The sequence below is a fragment of the Leucoraja erinacea genome, chromosome 20, assembly GCF_028641065.1.
Source record: "Leucoraja erinacea ecotype New England chromosome 20, Leri_hhj_1, whole genome shotgun sequence".
NCBI lineage: Eukaryota > Metazoa > Chordata > Chondrichthyes > Rajiformes > Rajidae > Leucoraja > Leucoraja erinaceus.
In genome coordinates, this window is record NC_073396.1 from 17,030,833 (window position 1) to 17,053,157 (window position 22,325).

At 44.4% G+C, this 22,325-nt stretch overlaps 3 protein-coding genes across 5 annotated transcripts in view; 1 reads left to right on the top strand and 2 right to left on the bottom strand.

Moving 5' to 3' along the window:
- snx8a (sorting nexin 8a) overlaps window positions 1–1,267 on the bottom strand; it is a 114,892-nt gene extending 113,625 nt beyond the window's left edge. The window contains exon 1 of the mRNA XM_055651387.1: window positions 1,249–1,267. The gene's annotated coding sequence lies outside the window, so the exon portion shown is untranslated. The remainder of the gene's footprint in view (window positions 1–1,248) is intronic.
- Window positions 1–13,641, top strand: part of LOC129706838 (transcription factor 20-like) — a 36,958-nt gene extending 23,317 nt beyond the window's left edge. For 2 of the 3 annotated variants that reach the window (XM_055651375.1, XM_055651374.1), the window contains exons 2-5: window positions 1,055–6,423; window positions 9,913–10,006; window positions 11,213–11,262; window positions 12,585–13,641. In XM_055651375.1, coding sequence (XP_055507350.1) covers window positions 1,081–6,423; window positions 9,913–10,006; window positions 11,213–11,262; window positions 12,585–12,608 — 5,511 coding nt within the window. In that variant the 5' untranslated portion in view covers window positions 1,055–1,080 and the 3' untranslated portion in view covers window positions 12,609–13,641. Of the gene's footprint in view, window positions 1–931; window positions 6,424–9,912; window positions 10,007–11,212; window positions 11,263–12,584 lie in introns of those variants that run through there. The other variant, XM_055651376.1, reaches the window with a different exon arrangement.
- A 1,007-nt stretch (window positions 13,642–14,648) lies between these two features.
- The window catches only part of srebf1 (sterol regulatory element binding transcription factor 1), a 43,746-nt gene continuing 36,069 nt past the window's right edge, over window positions 14,649–22,325 (bottom strand). The window contains exons 17-20 of the mRNA XM_055651905.1: window positions 21,555–21,717; window positions 18,834–19,019; window positions 15,852–15,966; window positions 14,649–15,195 (exon numbers count right to left, since the gene is read on the bottom strand). Of these exons, the coding sequence (XP_055507880.1) occupies window positions 14,975–15,195; window positions 15,852–15,966; window positions 18,834–19,019; window positions 21,555–21,717 (685 nt within the window). The 3' untranslated portion in view covers window positions 14,649–14,974. The remainder of the gene's footprint in view (window positions 15,196–15,851; window positions 15,967–18,833; window positions 19,020–21,554; window positions 21,718–22,325) is intronic.

Genomic DNA, 22,325 nt, shown 5'->3' on the forward strand with positions numbered 1-22,325 from the left:
AGGTGCAGGGGACATGTTATCCTTCGGTAACAGATACAGGTATTCTTTGTATCTATAAGGGGATTCTGATAGTTATTAGTACAATTTGCTGGACGTGTGTAAATTCTAGAAAATAGCAATGACTGTAGCAGCAATGTGTCAACATAGGGAATAACAGAGGCTGCATGTCATGGTATATATTTTGCACTGTTGTGGGGTTCATAGGTCTTAACGTGTATTACAGAGAATAGCAGAGACTGCTGGGCCCAGAATAGGAGAGGCTGTAGATAAATGTGTACATCATACAGAACAGAAGAGACTATAGGGAAAGGCAGAAACCGTAGCTTTCTATTTTACATAGAATAGTAGACTCCCAAGTGCCTACAGATAGTGTACAGTATTTCAAATTCTGCAAGAGCTCGTCTACGTTAGACAAAATAGCAGAGGCTGCAGTAGCTTGTGTATATTCAATTTAAGAGCAGAGACTGCAGGTGCCTGTGTGTATATACAGATTAGCACAGCCTGCAGTGTCTTGTAATACTGAATCGTGGAGACAATTGATGCTTGGATATATTATACTGCATAGCAGCGACAGTGAGTATGTTGTCTACTTTGTACAGCATGGCATAGACTCGTATATATTATGCAATTTTGCAGAGATTGGAGGTTTCTGTACATATTGTATAGTTTTAGTAACTGCCTTTGTATTATGCAGTATGCCACAGACTGTGTATGTTGTACAGAGATGCAGAGATTGTAGATGTATTATACACCTTATGTACATTGTACACCATTGCAGAGACTGACGGTTACTATGTATGTATATTCTACAGAGTCAGAGGTCCTTGTATTATTGTATTGAATAGCAGAGACTTCAGAGCTGGGATGTTCTGGAGAGGAGCGGTGACTGCAAGCCTCTTTGTGCACCAAAACCAATACTGACCTGGGATCCCGGGGTGCCCGCCGTTGAACAGCAGGATTTGCGAGTTTAAGGCAGAGTCTGCTTGTTTTATGAACTAACAGTGATTGTTTTACTCGAGCATGCTCGTCTAATTCTGCTCTCGTCCGTCCACAGGGCCCAGTAGGGCGAGCTGAGTGGCGATGCAGTCCTTCCGAGACCCGGGGGGCTTCCAGGGCGCCCAGCAAAACTTCCAGCAGGCGAGGGCTGACTCCGCTCGCCTGGAGACCTACAGACAACAGAACGCGGTGGCTCAGACCTACGAGGCACATGGGATGGGCTCAAAGGAATACTACAACCAGCAGACTTACCAGGGTTACGGGAACAGCGCCGCAGGCAGTTACTTCAGTGGCACTAAACAAGTCTCTGTCTCGCACACACAGGGCAGGTCTTCCAACTATCAGAGCGGGGGCTACTCCAGGCAGTTTCAGAGTGAAGGACAGCCCTCGAAATGGGGCTCTCCCACCTCTTCGGTCACAGGCCTATCCCAGTACGTGCAAGACTCGTTCAAAGGCTCTGTGCCTTCGACCACCAGCGTGGCCGTGTACCCACAGCAGCACATGGCGGGCGGCGCCGCCCAGAACCCGCAGCCAGTGCCCGGGCCGCACACACACTTCATGCAGCAGCAGCAGCAGCAGCAGCCTCATCACAAGCCCCTGATGCAGCAAGCCTCACCCTATGTGTCCAGGCCCGCGCATTTCAACCAAGCCTTTCAATCCTCGCCAAACGCCTACCAGGCGGTGCAGGATTACAGCCACACCTCCCGCTCGTACGAGGGCTTCGCACAAATGCCCTCGAGTCCTCGCTACGACCAGCAAAGCGCGGCCGCCCCGGACTATCCCACCCAAGCCGGCTACGGGTACAAAGCGGCCATCGGCAAGGCCGCGGGTTACGAGCAGAATAAGGCGGCTCATGTCAAGCAGCAGAACCTCCAGTACCACAGCCAGGCAAAGATGCACCTCCTGAACCAGTCCCCGCAGGTGTACTACCAGCCCGATGCCCCCGTCAAATCTCCGGAGCAGTTCTACCAGACCTTCAGCCCCGCGTCCACACACTCTCCCGTATCCACGGTGGTCAGGTCCCCTTCCTACAGCTCCACTCCGTCTCCGCTGATGCCCAACCCCGAGGCCCTGCAATTTGTGCCGTCCTCAGAGGGGGGCTCCATGGCGCCTGACATCAAGGGCAACGTTTCTCACCTGATGCCGGCAGCTGCCACTTCCACCAACCAGGGCTCCGGCAAGACCCAGGCTGACGCCTGCAAAGTCTTCCTGAAGGAAAAAAATTCCGAAAAGTTGTTGTCGGACGGAGCTTTCAGCAGCCTGGTGGCGCTGAGCTCGCAGGTGGAAAACATCCCCCGGACTGTGCAGCAGCTCTTGCTTTCCAACACGCTGGCTCCGCACAGGAAGATGGCCAAACGCCTGCCCAAAAAAGCCGAGCTCCTGAAGGAGTTGAGGAGTCCCAAGGAAAGCATGTACTCAGGCGAAGAAGCCCTGGGCACTCCTCAAGCCGACCTGCAGGAAGGAGACTATTCCAGCAGCTCTGAAGATCAGATGGAGAAGATACAGTTCTTTCAGAACCATGCCGCCAATCTGGACGCACTGAGGAAGAACTTGGACAGCATCCTGGCCTGCTCTGGGACCTCACCGAGCGAGGTGTTGGCCGAGATCAAGTCAGAGGACTCGGTGATGTGCGGGGAAAGCTGCACCACATCATCGTGCCTATCGAAGCTGGCAACAGATGGACACGCGAGCCTGTTCGGAAATGAGGACGCGAAAACCTCCAGCGTCATTATTCTCAAGGACTCTTTCAAGGAAAGGTTGGAAACCGAACTTAAATTTAATCACCTGGAGGGGGGCAAGGAAGGCAAGTGCTCCCCGTTAAATTTGGAAAGCGCCGACAACTTTTTCGGCCACCTCATCCATCCGAAACGCACGGGACAAACTCTTGGCTCAGACTGTAACGACGGTAGAATTAAGAGTGATTATCCAATGATGACCAAAAGGTTTGCGGATGATAGTGGCAGCGAATCTCAACTGTTCCCCAACAGGTCGGACTCCGCAAACTTGCTTCAGCCCATGGCAGATTACAAAGATAACCTGGTGTCCTCTCTGTCAGGCAGCAACCGGCAGTTCTGTTCCTCGCTGATTTCAAGTGCCTCGCAGGACCTGGAAAAGTTGAATCTTTTCGATTTGCCCGATAGGAGAGGAAGGGAGCAGCCGGGGGAGTGGGGAGAGCTGGATGCCGACATCTCTCAGTGTCACCTTCAGAACCAGTATCTCCAGAAAGTGCACGCCAACTACAAAGGGCAGAGTCCTCTGGAGACGGACTTGTCTCCACCACAGTTCACCCAAGCGATGGACGGGACGAGGGGAACAGGACAGGGGGATCCCGAGGATGGGGACGGCAGGTATTCCGAACTAAGACTTCTTGCCAATGACCAGGAGCCATCAACGGGCAAAGTGATGGCCGACGAGGAGCCAGAGGTGGAACCAACTGATCCCACTGCCCCGCAAGACCATGCTGCTGCTTTAGCTGAAAGAAAATCCGTCATCTGCGATGTTTCTCCAACGCGATCCGCCGCTAAGGAGGTCGTCTCTCCGGGGAGCTGCGGGAATGCAGAGGGAAACGCGACCGGCGAGGCTAAGGTGGGTCCAAGTCTTGGTCCCCGCTTGCTCGGGCACTCCGTCATTCATGTGGGGCCAGCTATAGTGGCAGAGTCCAAGGCTGACGATGAAGACCCCTCGAGTGCCGCGCTAAAACCCGAGGGAGAGTGTGGGCGCCACACGGACCAACTAGCGGAAGGGGTTCTGAACCCCGCGGCGGCAGAGACACCGGACCTGCCGGCACTTTCCTCTGACTTAATCAGCTCGGCGCTGACTGAAATAGAAAATGGTCCCACCAAGGAGCCGGCGAGCAGAGGCGCCCGGGTCCGGAGGCTATCGGCGAGGGTGGCGCAAGGAGCTGGGTCCAGAGGCAAAGACCACTCGCCGCCACGGACAGACGACAACATGCAGCATCTAAAGATGGTGCCCACCAAACAAAGATGTTTGGCTCCGCAGAGGGAGCGAGCTAGAAGCAAGCTCCCTCAGCAAGGGTTCACAGCAGCCGAACCCGTGGAGAACACGCCGACCAGAATGTGCACCCGTTCCTCCACCGTTCTGGTGGACGCTGAACTACCCCTCCAATCCCGGACGCTGCTGAGAAGGAGAATGAGTTCCCAGCGAGAGGATGGCCCGAGGGAGCTGTGCTGCTGCTCCAGGCAGCGGCAGCACACCGACCCGGACAAGTGTCTGATCCACAGGCAAGTTCCCAACGCGAGTGTCCGAGCGCATCTCCCCACCTCGGTCTCCCACAGTCGGCCCGCCTGCACTGCCCACCCCGACCACCCCGTGAGCCAGGACCCCAACTCGTACAAGTCGGTGGTGCTCAGGGCCAGGACTAGGGCGCAGGGGCAGGTTTTGCACAAAGATGCCAAACAACGAAAGAACTGCGATCTGGCTCACAATCGGTGTCTCGCTCCCAGAAACAACTCGTCGGTGGCGAGGATTCAAAAACAATTAACATCCAGACAAGAGCCGCTGGACCACATCGCGGCAGAGGTCGCGACCGAGAGGTTAAAAACACGAAACTCAGCTTCAAGGCTGGAAGGGGCAGAAGACCAAAGGTTTTCCCTGTCGCATCCTCTAAAAAGAAAAGGTTATTGTTCGTTTCCGTTAATACCGGCGAAAAGGCAACATCAGATGGTAAAGGCGAGTGATACCCGGACAGAGAAACAGAAACAACTGCCTGGTCCTTCCTCAGACATTAGCCTTGCAGCTCCAACCAGCGTGGTAGGACCCGCCCAAGGTACCAGCAGTGAAGGATCTTCAGAGCATGCAGTCAGTAAGGGGACCGATCCCAATTGCCAGTCCGGTATTTCTCTCAAGACCCCGCCGAAAACTAAAATTCTCCCTCCCCGGAAAGGCAGAGGCCTCAAACTCGAGGCCATTGTGCAGAAGATCACATCCCCAAACTCCAAATCATTCGCCTGCAGCAACTACTCAGACAGCAGCGCGCCCTGTCTAACCCTGGATGAGATCCTGTCTTTGAAAGAAGATAAACTGAGTGAAAGTGCCATCGGCGAGGTGCCCGAGCAGAACAAAGCGACGGCCAAAGACGCTGCTCAAAAAATCGCCCCGGTAGATACAAGTAAAAAATGCCTTATCGCTTCTAAAAGACTCAAAGATGCACATGAATGTAGAACGCAGGAGAAGAGCAGTCTTCGCGGGAAGAGTGAAGTGAAGGCAGCGGTCGAGCCAGACGTCGGTGAAGCTGGAGAACAAACCACAGTAGAGGTGACGGAGGAACAGATCACTACTCCTGACCGTTCCCCTCCGCTCGCTTCTCCCTCCTCGGGGTTGGCTTCCACTTTGGATCCAGGCGCAAGGGTGGAGCTGGAGAGTAGCCAGGACGCCGTGGAGCCCAAAAGGCAGGCGTCTCCCAAATGTTGCCTCCCTCCCGCGAAGAGACGAGGTCACCCGACGGGGAACAAGGCCAAACAAACCAAGAGCAATTCCAAAGTCAAGAGGCCCAGCGGGCGAGGCTCCAGGAGGAGGAGGAAACATCTCAAAGGGACCAAGGTCACGAAAACGGTCCACAGGCGGAAGAAGCAGTTGAAAAGAAGGAATCTCCCGATGGTCGACAGTAAGGAACCGGTGATACGCCTGAAATACGTGTCGTACAAAATGCCCAGAGCTGGCAATACAGCCATGGCCTTTTCTCCTTACGTTCGCGTCGAGAAGAATAACGCGGTCTCGTCTATTTGCACCATCATCAACACGTTGTCGGAAGAACAGTCCAGGTTCCAGAAGATGAAGAAGCGGTCTCCGGCTTCGCAGGCGCCTCTGTCTGTCAGCAAGACGCTGCCAACATCTTCGGCGCTGCTACCTGGACCGGTGGTGCTGGATTCCACCAAGCAGGGGTATCTGCTCTGCTGCTTGTGTGGCAGGGCCAAGAACCACAAGGGACTCGGAGACCTGTTTGGACCCTATTATCCGGAGGACTACATCCCGCCAGTGACAAAGAACCAACACGTCCGGGGGAAAATCGAGGTAAAGAATGGGATTAAGGAGACGCCAAGTCGCCTCAGCATCGAGCCCAAAGTTGCTGACTCAGAGAGTGAGAGTCCGGTCAGTAGCAGGGCCGAGGCGCCGTCCCATCTGGAGAAGGCAGCCGAGGTGGAAGATCAGAGCCCGCTGCGGACAAGCTCAAGGGAGAAGTGCAAGAAGCTGAGCTGCTACTGCTGCGAGAAGACGGTGGAAGACACGGAGCTGAGGAAGGCGAGGAGGAGAGCAGGCGTGGAGGACGAGCCGCAACCTCCCGAGCTGCCCATCGACCCACAGGAGCGTTGGCTGCACGGCGCCTGTGCTGTGTGGACCAGCGGCGTGTACCTGGCCGCCGGGAAGCTCTACGGTCTGCTGGAGGCGGTGGAGATGGCCAGCGAGATGGTGAGCGAATAGACCGCCCGGCGGGCAGGGTTTTGTTTACCAAAAAATAATTGAATCAATTATTTACAATAATATTTACAGTACGAAATAAATCAAAACAAAACCCACCACCATAATACAAGGCAAACAAATATACTAAATAAACTATGGTACAACTACATCACCATCCATCCTTTCCTTATTGAGGATAAATACGGTCCCGGGAATCTCTCATTGGGCCTGTGTACAGCGCGCAGTCAGTCCCTCGCTAACACCACCCAGCCGAGCCGTCCCGCCTGGCGCCGTGACTCGCCGATGGCCAGCGAGGGCGGGTTACTGCCGTCAGGAAGCTTGACCTGAAATTATTAAAACACATTAGGAACTATAGAGTGAAAAAACGCCGGCAATACCCAGCGGACGGAGCAGCGTATGTGGAGAGGAATCAGCAACCTCCCAGCCCTCTGTGCTATCCAGCCCGCGTCATAGAAATTAGCTCTGCGATGTTGTATAACATATAGCAATCCCTTTAACCAGGCCACAATTGTAGGACAACTTGTTCTATTTGATTGTGCACGCCGAGTTCATTGCATTCCTATAAACACACTGAACGATTTTTTCCCATCATATTATTTCCAGTGGACTATGTTTACATATTCTGTTGTGCTGCAGCAAGCAAGAATTTAATTGTTCTATCTGGGACATATGACAATAAAACACTCTTGACTCTTACCATAATACAACACAGAAACTGGCCCTTCAGCCCAACATATCCATGCCGACGATCAAATGCCTATCTATAATTATCTCAGTTACCAGCACTTGTTCTGTAGCATTCTATCCATTGATAATTTAAGTGTTCATCTATATACTTCACAAATGTTGAGAGAGTATCTGCTTCTACCATCCATTATCTTCCAGATTGCAATCATCGACTGGATAAAATAAACTCCCTCAGTTCCCCTCTAAACCTATGTCTTTACCTTTGATTCCTCTCTAAACCTCTCTGTCTTCACCTTTAATTCAGATACTCACTCAGCTCTCCTTTGAACACTACATTTGAGTCTGCTTCCTCTACTAACGCTGCCATTTCATTCCAGTCCCCTCCAGAACATCACAGTCATAGACTCATATGACACTAGAGGCCAACTCGTCCATGATGGCCCTTTTAAGTGTGTCCCATTTGCCTGTGTTTGATCCATATCCCTCTAATCTTTTCCTATCCATGTACTGGTCCAGGTCTTTTAAATGCTGTCTAATTTTTGTACCTGCCTCAACTAACTCCTCTGGCAGCTCATCCATGTACCCATCACCCTCCGAGTGAAAATGTAGCTCCTCAGGTTCCTATTAAATTTTGCCCCTCCCACCTTAAACCTATGTCCTCTAGATTTTGATTCCACTACCCTGGCTAAAAAAAATTGCACTCACCCTATCTATTCCCCTTATGATTTTATACACCTACATAAGATTATCACTCAGCGTCCTGCACTCCAATGAATATGGTGCTAGCCTCCCCAACCTGGCAACATCCTTGTACATCTCCTCTGCATTCTTTCCAGCCTCTCACTTTCACTACGACAAAAACATGTGTGAGGGAACACCAGAGTTTGCCTTACAGTGCAGATCAAAAATACTTGAAAATAATTTGTGTAGGTTATGGGGGAAAATAATGTCCTGGTCCATAGAGGAAAAGAGGAAAATTAGCTGAGGTTTGTGGTATTTTCCAATTCTTTAGGCAGTGGATGAAAATGTAACCATGTGTACAGTTTTGATTTCTGAAATATTTGAAGATTTGGAGTCAATTCCATAGATTTTATCAGTTTTAGCAACTTTGCTTCCCACTAGCAAGGTAATAACTTACTAATCTGTCCTCTATAAGTCTTAAACTTTGATGTTAATTCTTCAAACCAATAGCGTGTGCAAAGATATTTCTCCTTTTGCCAGTTCATTAAGTCCTAACAGGTTCTCAGTTTCAGAATGATGTATTCCTACTCCCTTGCCTTGAAAGCCCATGGTTTTGTTCTACTTCACAGACTCATAAAATGATTTACCACCAAAGGAGGCCATTTGGGCCATCTTGTCTGTATTAGCCAAGAAAACGCTGCAGAGCCCAATCCAACCCTTCAGCACTTGGTTTTTAACTAAGTTATGGCTCTTCAAATGTGCACCCTAATTTTTATTAATGTATTAAGAAATCCTGCCTACATCACTCTTACAGACTGGTAGTTCAAAATGTCAAAATGCTGGAAATCTGAAATAAAACCATAATGTTAGAAACACCCAAGGCTCAGGCAGTGTTTGCATGCAGAGTGTTTCCAGTATTTTCTGCTGTTACCTCAGATCTCTGCTACTTGCTAAATGATATAGATATTTTCTCTTTGCTCCACATAGGCACCTTATTTTATGTACCTCAATTGAAATCTTCCCTTGCCGTTCCCTTTTCAAAGAAAGAAATAGCAGCTTAACTAATCACTCCTCATCCTCATAAATTTCATCTCCAAGAGCCCTGGTATTTGGATATTTGCACTCCTTCTGCAATCGTAAATTACCTATGGATTCTTGCGTCCTCTTTATTTTTCTAATTTTACTTCTAATTCCCTACCTTTTCCACATTCTCCTCACCTTCTCCATATCAAACTCTGCCTGACATAAGCTTCCCTTTCTCCCTATCCTTTTCCTATGCACCCTAACTTTGAGGGTTTTAGATTTTGCAGTCTTCACCTCTCCTCTCCCTCCACTTTTAAGAACACTTTACTCTGAACTCAGAATTTCCTTCTTAAATGTTATGACACTGGTTTACTTTCCATTAGCTGTTTCCAGTTAATTTCTATTGTCACTTTACATCCCAGTAAAATGAGTCTTTTCCCTAAATTATAATCTGTAATCTAATTTTGCCTTTATCCTTTTCTATCAAAATGCTAAATCTAGATGAATTATGATTCCCACCTCGAAAGCACGCTCCCACTGATACACAGCCACTCCATTGCCTAAACATAAACCCAGACGCACCCATTTTGTTGGACCTGCCACTCATTGGATAAAGAAAGTTAATCAAAATTGAGTTTGGGTTTTGCCATCTTCTGTACCTGTTGATGTTTTAGAATAATTGCAATCATCAAATTGACAGAGCATAGATCAAATGCTTCAAAGAGTAATTATCAAGTAGAAATTTGACATTGAGACCCATATTAGTACAAAAGCTAACGAAGATGGTTTTCATGGAACAGGTTATATATATATGAGGTGAGAGAGGAATTGGGTTGGGCCTGGCAAAACAAAAATATTTAGGGATGGATTTGCTGACCTGGGGGCAAGACACCAAAAGGTGGAGATGCTATGGTGGGATTGTTGAAGGAATGGCGAGTTCCCAGAGTCTGAATAAACTAGGCTTTTGCACATTTTGTGTTTTTGAATAGTTAGATTTTGTTCCGTTTGCTTGATGCAAAGATTATTTAGAGATAATCCTGGAATGTTTTGTGTTGATATTTATTTACTTTTATTCTTTCTCCACAGAGATGCTCTATGTGTGAGCAGACAGGGGCCACTCTTGGCTGCTATACCAAGGGATGCAATCAGAAATACCATTATATCTGTGCCATTGAGTCGGGTAAGAAAACCAGCAATTCACATCAACTTTTAATTATGTTTATTACAATGAATGGGGTTTGATGGATGAACAGAAACGACTTCATTAGTAAGACAGTTGGTAGGTAGAGACCAACAATGTAAAGACAACTGTGTAAGGATATGCGCGTCAGGGGTTATGGGGAGTAGGCAGGAGAATGGGGTTAAGAGGGAAAGACAGATCAGGCATGATTGAATGGCGGAGTAGATTTGATGGGCCGATTGGCCTATTTCTACGCCTATCATTTATGAAAAAGGTTGGGAAGAAATGTTTGTAATGCAGGATTTTAATGATTTACAGTACGCTGCCTAAAAAGATGTTGGAAGTAGATTCTATAATAATTTTCCATGAAGAACTAGAGATATACTTGTATTGATGAAAAAAAACTTTTTTTTGTGACTGGAGGGGAGCAGGAAAGCTTTGAGATGTCAAGACAGGGAAGGCAAGCTGAATGGCCTCCTGTGTTCATTTGAAAAACAGTAAGCATCTATTGATATTAGGTTCCATTTTATATTATCGCTAAAATTAAAAGGTGATATTTAACCGTATCTATACAGAGGTTAGACAGACATAGTTTCTGTAAGAGGTGCAAATTTAGATCATATATTAACTGTAGCTAACTTCAATGATGCATTCCACATGCATTTTCTCTGTATCTGCAGGACCATACAATATCAGAAGTTATTATAAAATAATTTATACTTGTATGGCAACTTTCACAACCTAAAGATATACCAACATTTTTACAAATTAATTACTTGTTGAAGTTATTTGTAACATAGCAATGGCAAGAATCGATCATTCAACATAAAAGCTCTCTCAACAGCAGTGTAATAATGACCACATTTGTCAAATAAGTTGAGGAATAAATATTAGAGAACCAGAAAACTCCTGCTGCTCTTTGACAAAATGTCATGCAATTTTGTTTTTCTCTCAGTTCATGGCAGAGGGCTTAACATCTCATCGAAGCATGCTGCACTGTACTGCATTGGATTTCAGGCTAATGCATTGCATGAGTTCCTGGAGTGTGGTTGAATCTATACCACCTGACTGTGACAGTTAACACCGACTGAGACACAGCTTACATTGTCCCCAAAAATGTTTCCTCATGTTGTCTCTTTATAAATACTAATAGACCTGTGCTAATTACTGCTCTCTTGTGTTTTCACACATCCCGTCTCCCTGCAGGATGCCAATTAAGCGAGGAGAATTTTTCAATGAAGTGCTCGAAGCACAAGGTAAGAAAGAAATGTGCGTGGGGTGCCTTCCTTCAAAAACAGCATACCTCACTTTAAGCTTTTTCTTCAGAGCGAAAATTACAATATAAACATAAGGCCAGTCATTCCAAACTGCAGGACAGAAACTGCTACTATATGAAATTACCCTTCCATATTTTAATATATTACCGTTACATTTATTTTAAGGATTCCTGTCACTTCTCTTCTCTTAAATATAAAACTGTTGTTCACTCGCTCCCAATTAGCCCAATGCAATGCCAAGTGTGGTGGTGAGACAAACATGAGAACCAAATTTGCAAAGGTGATTACAATTTGCAACCGTTAGTCTTGCGACTATTTATCGTTGGTAAACACATATTAATTTCTCATTCTAGCAAGCCTCAGGAGCTTCTGATCAGGCTTTAATTTGAGACACAATTGTAATGGAGGTCAATATGCCTGCTAATTTCTGCAAAGTAAGGGTTCATAAATAGCAATTAATGATCAGGTAAAATGTTTTAGGGTTACATGGAACTGCAGACGCTGGAATCTCGAGCAAAAGTCAAAGTGATGGAGGAACTCAGCAAGTCAGGTAGCATTTGCGGAAGGAATGGAAAAGCTATGTGAGGAAAAGGGAGATAGAAGAGAAATGAAGGACTCTGGGATGGGAGATTAGTGTACAGAGAAAGGTGACTTGGAGGGTGGGATTTAGTGGTTAATGCTCATTCTTTTGGGTTGCAAGCTACCCAAGTGGAATACAAGGCAATTTTGCACGTAGCCTCATCCTGGCAACAGAGGAGGCCAATGACAGATGGGCAAGTATGGAAATGGAAGAGTTGAAAAGGTTAGCAACCAGGAGAACCAGCAGGCCTTGTCGAAGCACAGGTTTTTGGCAAAACAGTCGCCATGTCTATGCTTGGTCTCACCGATGTAAAAGAGGCTACATCAGGAGCACCGAATGCAATAGACAAAGTTTGAAGAAGTGCAGCTGGGCCTTTTTTTCACCGTGAAGGGGTGCCGGGGTCCCTGGATGGAGATGTATTGTGCTACGTGACAGTAACCCACATGTAGGTGTTATAACAGACTGCAACCTGATAATGTTTTGTTAGTTTAAGATTAAATGTTGGTTAAGACACAGAACCCTGTAAACCTACCAATAAAGCAGTAGGATCAGTTCAGTTTGCAACGTTCGTACATTAATGGAATACAAAACCATGATCTAACTTTAATTAAGGTATTACATACTTGCAAGATATAATGCTCTTGTGTATAATGGCCAATATTGCTGTATATATTATTTTAATAAAAATTTGAACTAATTTCTTATCACTTTCTCCTTTTAGAGCATATCATCTAAAACACTATAACACCAGGAAAGCTCCACTGTGCCAAGTGACATTATCCCATAAGTAGGTGTTAAAACAGACTGCAACCTGACAAGTGAATGAATGTATCGTGAAACAGTGCAGTTAAAAGGATGGAAGAATGAAACGTCCTAAAGCAACATCACCTATCCCAAAATACCAAGAGGATGCCAATAGGTTGACACTCTTAATCAATGTACGTTCTCCACCATTGAATCCTTGCTGTATTTTTCTCTGGGGGTGATAGGGATGGGGTGAGGGGTGGGTTGGGAAATGAGCGTCAGTGGGTAGATAAATAAACAGTTTTGAGTTTCTCTGAACAGAAAGGTGCCTGTGCCAGCACTAAAAGAAACTCCAAATCGTCAGTTGTCTTAATGTTGCTGTGCAGATAATCTTATGAAGTGGGATCCAGGAAAATGTGAGAGGAGTTTGGAACAATACTAACCTGCAGTCTGCTATTAAATGATTTTAAAAAAAGCTTCATGAATGAGCATAGTCTAATTTGTTAAAGTTGGTAATGAAATACATTTTGAACCAAGGACACAGCTGATTGCCTCACTATGTTTTTTAAAGTTCAGCTCAGTGGTTATTTTATACAGTAAAACAGTGATATTCATGGGCCTTCCAAGTGAAGTACCAGGGAAGATTAACAGTATGATTCACGAAGAGTAAGTATTCCCTTTATCACACTTAGCAGTGTTTATTTATTGATTTTTAAAGTCACATTTTTTTTTTTTTTTTTTTTTTTTCCCCCCAAAGGCAAAGGAGGCCAACAGGCACTGTTATGGAGACATTCTCAATATGTCATGTTTGGAACAGGTGGAAATATATTATTCCTAAAATTATTCATGCTACCATTGTGAAGATGATTATTGAAGATTAATGGCGCCGCATATGTCTGGACGGTTTGATACCTACTGAGAACTGATCCACAACTCTTAAGCTTTCTTTCAATGTGTAATGTACTGTACATGTAATGCAATGCCAATTTTTAGGAATAAAAAGCTGCAGGAAGCAATCTGGCCCATTGGGATAATTGAATGGGTCTTTGTAATTACATTTCTCCTGGATTTTGTGGAATTGCTGGATTAAGGAGTGGTGCAGAACAGGAAACATTCTTGGCTGCACTATCGACAATCTCCTCTTTCAAAGTGTTGCAGATGCTGGGGGTCAATTATATCTGAAATGGACTTTTATTAAGCAGTTAGGAAGCATAAATAAAAATAGAATTGGACACAAAATGCTGGAGTAACTCAGGGGGACAGGCAGCATCTCTGGAGAGAAGGAACAGGTGATGTTTCGGGTCATGACCCTTCAGCATCTCTGCAGAGAAGCAACGGGTGACGTTTCGGGTCAAGACCCTGAAGAAGGATCTCGACCCGAAATGTCACCCGTTCCTTATCGCCAGAGATGCTGCCTGTCCCGCTGAGTTACTCCAGCATTTTGTCTCAATTTTCGATTGAAACCAGAATTTGCTGTTCTTTCCTACACATAAATAGATATAAATAGGATATGATCTGGTGGAATGGTGGATGGAGAAGGGCAGAGCGGTAATGTTTGCTCCCATTAATCACCCTATCACAGCACAGAAACAGGCTCTATCGCCCACCACTTACATTCCAACCATCAAGTTCCCATCTATACAAATTCCGCTTACGAGCATTTGGCTAATGCCTTGGCAATTCAAAAGCTAGCCCAAATACTTAAATATTGCAAAAATCCACTTCCACCACCAAACAGCACAGGTGAGGAGACTAATGTTGGAACCATCTTTTCTTTGCTTCCCTGATGTTGCCTGATCAGAATCTCAGGTTAATGCTTTGTTGAAAGAAATGCAGCCACAACTATCTAGATTCCTGCAGTACAATCACTCTTTTAAATCTTTTGTGACACAGGCCCAGCAGGCAAGGAAAAATTATTCTTGAAGCACCCTGTCTCCCCAAGCTACCAAGCAAAGGAAAAAATGTGGTGCTCCGAAAAAAAATTATACTGGTGTATATATGCAAACAATTTAGTGTGAAAAAAAGATAACTGCATTGCATTGTTTCATTTCGGTTATTTTAATTATATCAAAGTATATTGCACAGAATTCAGCCCAGAAAGGCTTTGTCATTGGTGCAGTATTACAGGGGAAGCATCTAGACAGAAGTGCTTTTAATTCTACAAAAATGATTTTGACTTTTGACTTAAAAAATTATAAATATTTTATGTACACTTTTAACCTATGAAAATATGATTTTTATTTTATCAAGTCATTATTTTAATAAGATATTAAAAGGGCAGTGCTGTTTCATCGGGGGCATGTACACTACACAGTCACAGTGCTTTCAGCATATAGGTGGAACCTCCCTTTAAAAAGTACCACCACTTCAACTTGTGGTGACTGTGGTGCCACTGCCCAGTTTCATGATCATCTGCTGACAGTCATGAAGAGTCCTTTTGTCACCAATCTTTTCCAGTGTGTGGGCTGCTTCTGCCAGCATGCCAACTCGCTGGCCCGGTGCAGACAAGAAGCTTGGTGGAAGATAGCGGCACGCTAGTAGGAGAGCTTCAGCATGTTCACGCCTGCCAGGGTGCGTCTCTGTCTCGCCTTCCAACACACAAAATGGAAAAAAAAAAAGATGGTCAGAAGGGAATGAAAATCAAGCATCCTTTGATGAGGCATCAGTGTGGCTGTGGAGTGATCTCTTCTTCCATTTCCATTGTAGGTTGAATCAGTTGGTGTAACTGGCATATCAACCTCAATACCTCTGGGATAGAGACCAGAGGATGTTAGCCCTCCTAGGCATCTTATTACCAATCACTGGTGTGATCATGTTGCCTATCACAGCTCAGCTGCCTGCTGATCAGAGTGTTCAGCAGAGTTTTCTATTAAAAGCAGCTATTTGAGCAAAGTATTGCAGGATTACAAACAGCTCTTACTAAGGTTCAGGCAAACACCAAACATGCCAACAAACTACACAGGCCCAAACCAGAATGAGCACTCTCAATGTCTTATTGCGCAGAACTTCTCAGAATACTTGAAGCTCCAGGTGTACAGGGGAACAAGGACTTGGCCTCAAACAGAAAGCTCAGGTTTGCATCCAATCTATCTTTGTAACAAGAAAATGCTCAGAACTAAGATGTATCCATTTAAGATTTTAAGATGCACTTCAAAGGATTCAACCCCGGCTGTTTAATAGCAGTGCGTAACAACCAGGATTAAGAGTATTGTAATATGTCTGTTCCCTAAATATAGCTACTCACCATCTTTGGGCATTGGGTTTGTGACCCGTCTCCTGAGACTGCGGTCTAACAGTTGGTGAGTACGGGTTGGACTGGCTCCTGCCATTAACCTGGCTGTTGCTTCATGTAGGAACACCTGAAAAATAAATAAACCAAGTCATTAAATTATAACTTATTCACAATAATGAATCTTCCTCTTTAATCCTCCCTATCTCATTCCTCCTACCCAAACCATCACTGCGTTGAGGTTAAAACTTGTTCTGCCAGCTCTAATTTCCACATTTCACATCCCACATTCCAAAAAATTAAACTTTGCAGCTTCTTTACCCCGAGAAACCATAATACGGAGGTTGTGCTGTAGTGCTGACATTCAGTTGATATTTTTTAATTCTGTCCTCTCTGGTGAAAGATAACGAGCTTTGACTCATAGTGCCCACCATAATGTTTGGGACAAAGACCCATCATTTATTTGTTTGCCTCTACTCCACAATTTGAGATTTGTAATAGAAAAAAACCACATGTGATTAAAATGCACATTGTCAGATTTTAATAATAGCCATTTTTATACATTTTGGTTTCAGCATGTAGAAATTACAGAGACACTGTAAGTCATCAAGTTACTCCTGGTATCCTGGAGAATATTTAGTTCTTTGTTGGCTTTCATTTACATTGTTCTCTCCAAAATCAAGTATTTTGCTCCTCATTCACTCTACCTGTTGTTCTCCACTGTTTCCAGGAGATTGCGTCTCCTCCAGTGTCACAAAATATTTGTTTTATTTCTCTGCCATTTTCTTATTCCCCAAATTAATGTCTTCTGCCTTAATCTATAAGAAACTTGCATTCATTATTTGCTAGCCTTTCCCTCATCTAGAGAATATTTGTTTCTTGTTAAATTACTTTTGTATTCTACTTTCCCTTTCCCCATCAATCTTTTAGGTCCCCTTCTAGTGAAATCTGTTGTTTTCCTAGTCCTCAAGCCGTTTGCCTTTCCTTTGATTCAATATCATCAAAAACTTCTCTTATTAGATGTAGTTGGACTACTTTACCCCTTGAGATCTTGTCTTAAGGAAATATGAAGTTGATGTAAAATATGTATTAATGTTTTATATATTAGCAATTGCTAAACAAAATTCCCTACCATGATCCAGAAAACATAAGGACCTGCACAAACTGGAATCTTGCATGGAGTACCACAGTGGTCCAGCCAGCATCTCTGGAGAACATGGATAGGAGATATTTCAGGTTGAGATCTTTTTTCAAACTGAAGGTCCTGACCGAAATATTGTCTATCCATGTTCTTCAGAGATGCTGCTGACCTGCTGAGTTCCAGCACATTGTGATACCATGATCACTCTTCCCTGAAATCCCTGTATCTACAATTATTAATTAAATCTTTATCATTGTACAATAGTTCAGTAAAATGGTCCGTACCCTCATTGGTTGATTATTATATTGATCGAGGAAAACATCTTAGACACGCCAAATATTAATTCTCCAAACTATTATTGCTAAATTAGTTTGCTCAATCTAAATGTGGCATCTATTATATTAAAGGTTGACAAAAATGCTGGAGAAACTCAGCGGGTGAGGCAGCATCTATGGAGCGAAGGAATAGGTGACGTTTCGGGTCGAGACCTTTCTTCAGGCAATGTCCTTGTAACGTGCATCTCCAATGTCCTAATGTGTAGGAAGGAACTGCAGATGCCGGTTTAAACCGAAGATGGTTACAAAATGCTGGAGTAACTCAGCAGGTCAATATCATCTCTGGAGAAAAATAATAGGTGACGTTTAGGGTCGAGACCCAAAATGTCACCTATTCCTTTACTCCAGAGATGCTCTTGACCCGCTGAGTTGGCTGTTTTACTTAGGAAAAGTCTTGGGATTTTGCTTAATCTGTGCTAGTGAGATTGTTTGGTCCCTTTTTGATCTCAATTTCTTTTTTATGGCATCCTCCGACACTCTATACTCCTAAAGGTTAAGGTTCACTCGGGTTACATCCAGCATTGCCCTATCTCTAGTACTGAACTACTTCCTGCCCAATATCAATCATGCACATTCACTCCACACTGAGCCATACAGTGATGAAATCACTGCTTCGCTGCTGCAGGAACACCTCAGCCAGGATCCCAGCACAGTGGGCTGTCAGCAATGCATCTCCAACAGAAAACCCAATGGAGCAGCTAATGCAGCTGTCAGATTACACCTGGGTCCAATCCCAACCTCTGGTGCTGTCTGTGTGGAGTCAGAGCTTCCTCCCACATCCCAAAAATGTGTGAGCTAGTCATTATGTTTTGTTCTAGAGTGTGTCACAGGGTAAAATTTTGCTGGGTCAGGTGGGCAACGATGGGAATGAGAGGAGAAAAGATAGGAGAGCATTTAGGGAGAATGGGATTGTTTTGTGAATCAAAATAGACTCAATGGACTGAATTTAGGTTCCTATATTGTAAGAAGATTTTGTACGAAAATGATACCTTCACATGTCGATTTCACTGACGTTCATGTTCCTGGGAACACATTGTGAGCTCTAAGGCGCCATTATATTTGTTTCTGATGATGTTTGCTGAAGGAGAGACTGGGAGATTAACACTCCTTTTCAATCAAAGGTACATCGTAGAAATCCATTTGAACAGATGGACCGAAGTTTAACTGTTCATCCGAAAGATGGCACCATTGACATAGCAAACTTTGTTCTGTTGAGGTTATATTCACCATTTATTGAAGGTCATTTCATAAATTATTGATGTTCAAGTGAGGTTCTAAGGACATTTCTCCTTTGATGATCTTTTGTTCCATTTGCAGTATTTGAGCACTATTAGTCTTTCTCCCCTCTATCATGGGCCAAGATCAGGAATTCAACCAGATGACACAGCTCACAATCTAGAGATCACTATTGAATCAGCAACTATTTTATTTTAATCGTGGTATCCCTCCCCCATATAAGTGTTCCAGTTCCACCAGCTGCACTGGCGCTCCTCACCCATTACCGCGTCACAATTTACTTACCCTACGGAGGGCAGGTTTGAAAGTCTGAGACAACTTCCTGAGACTGCTAAGGTCCTGCTGAAAGCCTCTGAGTTCTAGCGGGGATGCGTGATGCATGCCACTCATGGGCTGACTCCCATTGAACTGTTGCTGCCATACACTGGTCCTGGTGACGAGCAAGAGATCACACAGCAACAGCTGCACTGCCTGGAAAGATAACAGACAATCTCAGACACACAACCTCTCTTCTAGTGGTGGAATTAGCACTAATTACTTTGCCATGGTTTTTATATGACTAACTATGTTTGCTCAGATTTGGCTTTTTAAACTTTACTCAAAACCTCCTTCAGACCACTTTAATGTGGTTATTTTCAGCATAACCTTAGTCCCACAGGCATATGTTACTGAGCTGGGCACTCATTAGGGTGCCAAGATTTCAAGTTTGCAGCTACGATTCTCCACATTAAGGCAACCAATCCCCAGGTTACAGAGCAGTTGTATTCCTAGAAAATGGTCTGTATCATAACTTTTCATAACGCAAAACTTTGTGATCTGTGAATGCATCAATAATAAAAAAAAGTGCTTATTTATTTACTTTTTCACATCAATTCAATGAGCGAATTTTATTCTGCATCTCAAATTTTTGGGTAGTGGGTGCGAATTCTCCAAGAACGAATTTCCATTTCCAAAATCGCCATAATGAGGGGATCGTAGCTTGTTTCTAATTTGGTTATCAAACAACAGGGATATAAAAGGGAGATAGGCCACAGATTGTTTAAAATATATACATCACAGTGAAGCAAATGCATACAAACTGAGAATTAGACAAGAAGTGGAAGAGATTAAAAACTGCAGAAACATACTATTTAAACAATGCAGCACCATTCACGGAGCTCCGGTCATCTCCGATTTTCAGATATCTGGCTTTTCCTTCTCAGTCAGTGTGTAGAACTGGTGGTTCCTTCTCAGTCAGTGTGTAGAACTGGTGTTGGGGTCTGGCTCTGTATTACATTGCAGGTGCATTGCACTTCGAGAACACATGCAATGCAACTACAATGCACCACAGCTGCAGCCATTCATCCAATAGAGTGGGGGTGGTGAGGCAAGAAAGAATAAAATACTGAAGGTTCTGAATGTCCCAGGGTTGCTCCATGCTTTGAATCGTCAGCAGATTTCAGCTGCGATGGCACTGCTGGGCTACCTTCAGCTTCGGTGGTCTTCAACCCCAGTTGCAGATCACACCCATTGATCTCTTCTGGTTATACATACAAGTAGGACAGGATGAGGGTGTGCTGTGATGCTTGGTCTATGGATGTGGATGTGTAACATTCTGTGGATGCCTACTGACTTTACTCACATCTGGATTGTGACCAGTGGCGGACTGGGTCCAAAAATATTGGTTGCCAGGAGACAAAGGGGGCCCGCTTCATCAGGGGCCCACTTGCCATCGGGCAAGCTGACACCCTGGCCAGTGCGCCACTGATTGTGACCATGAACCACACATCAAGAGCTAATGAACCCGTAGAATCAAATATTTAAATAAACCAGCATTTTCAGTAGAAAAACAAATGTGGCACAGTGGGTGGGGGGGGTGAAGAACGTAACTACCTGAATAAGCTGCCCAGGTGCTGAAGAAAAATATAATTCAATGTTCATTAGACTTCAGGAAATGTCAGAACTGTCTATCTTCCTCATCCCACACTCATGTACCTCTCTTTAAGTTTATGCCAGACCTTTCAAATCTATACCAGAATCCTTCCAATGACCCAAGGCATTATTTAACTAGAGCAAAGATGCTGGCCCACAGACCTGAGTGGTTATGATTAAGATTAAAGTGAGGAAGGGGTAGGAAATATTGGACAGAAGAGTGGGAAGCAAAATGGCAGGCACCTGCTGAACAATGGAGTACTGGGACCCTTGAGGTTTTTGAAAGCAGCAAGACTTGCTGGATACTCCTTTAAAAAGCACAGAGCAGAAATATCTGTTTGACTGAGACATGTGGCATCACCATCACCACCACAATCCTGACATCTCCCATAAAATTTGAATTTATATACCCATCAATCCATCTCCCAGGGAATGCCCTCTTTCCATCTCTTTGCAAGAAAAAAAATCTACTTTTGTCATTCAGCAAAGGCAGATAAAATGTTTTTTTAAGAATGCAAACACAAGACATTAGAGCAGTTTTATTTTATTCTGCAAGCGTTTCCACCCCCCACTAAACACTCTTTAACACTTTCCTCCCTAAACCCATCAATACACAAGGAGCGTTCACCTCTTAATGACAACTGCAAGCTGTTTAAAGACCTAAATTGAAAGGTGATGAGCAGAGGCTGCAATGCCTCCCAGCAGGGAGCAGGGACGATTACAAGGCTGAGTCACACTTGAATAATCTCCGATATCACTTGGCAGTCAGCCTGCCAGCATCTTTTGCATTCAGGAATAAAAGTAAGTACATTTCACCGCTCACCACCTCCAATATATCATAAAAAGAACAATGTTAATTATTTATTCAATTGGTCATTTGAATTTTGGGGGTCAAATAGATTAGAGATAAAACTAGTGACTACATCATATTGCTAATAGGATATAGGGGGAGTTTTCATCAAGGCTTCTCCAACTTCCATTATCAACATTTTGTTCATTTTCATAAAGAATCAAAGTATACCCAATATTTTTTTGACTTGTATTGCATTAAACCGTATCACAGGTTAGAAGCACGAGGTTCCCTTCCCTCCATACCTTATCAACGGTGTTGCATGTGGAGGATGCCATATTGAGACTGTCCCTCAGGTACCCACTGGCCTTCTCACAGTGCAAGAAGCTCATCTGACTGCCATCCTGTTTACCCAATATTGCACGTACAGCCTTGAATGCAAACAGCGCAGCCCTTGGCAATTGACTCCTGCAAGAAGTTAGCATTTAAAAATCACGATTGAGGTAAAACAACAACTTTTCGTTTAGCTTTTCGTCTGGTGTGGGTAGCTCAATTCTGTACCTTGAACAAGATTAAAACCTATAGCTAAATAACCCAATGCCACTCATTGTTAAATGGGAAATGCTTGCAATCAAAGAACTACCTTTACCCAGTAGCCATTATTCCATGTACATATCACCCTTGTCCTAATTTCTGAACCAGAAATGCCTCTGTAGGTCTATTTCACCAGATGACAGAAGTCTACACAATTACAATAGCTGATTTCTGTTTAAGCTCAAATTAAAGCATGTCAAATCATGGGTATTCTGTAGGGAGCAACACACCTCTGAACTCCCAATAACTTCTACAAAGCACAAGTCAGGAGTGTAGATTCATAAAAATGTACAGCACAGAAATTAGCTCTTTTGACCCACCTTGCCACATTGATGATAATGCCAATCGACACTAATGCCATTTGACCACATTAGGCCAATATCCCTCAATTCCTTTCTTATCGTAAGTACTGTTGAATCACATTTTAAACATCACCTCCAAAGATATATCCCAAGAATATCTACCAGTCCATTAGTTTCACT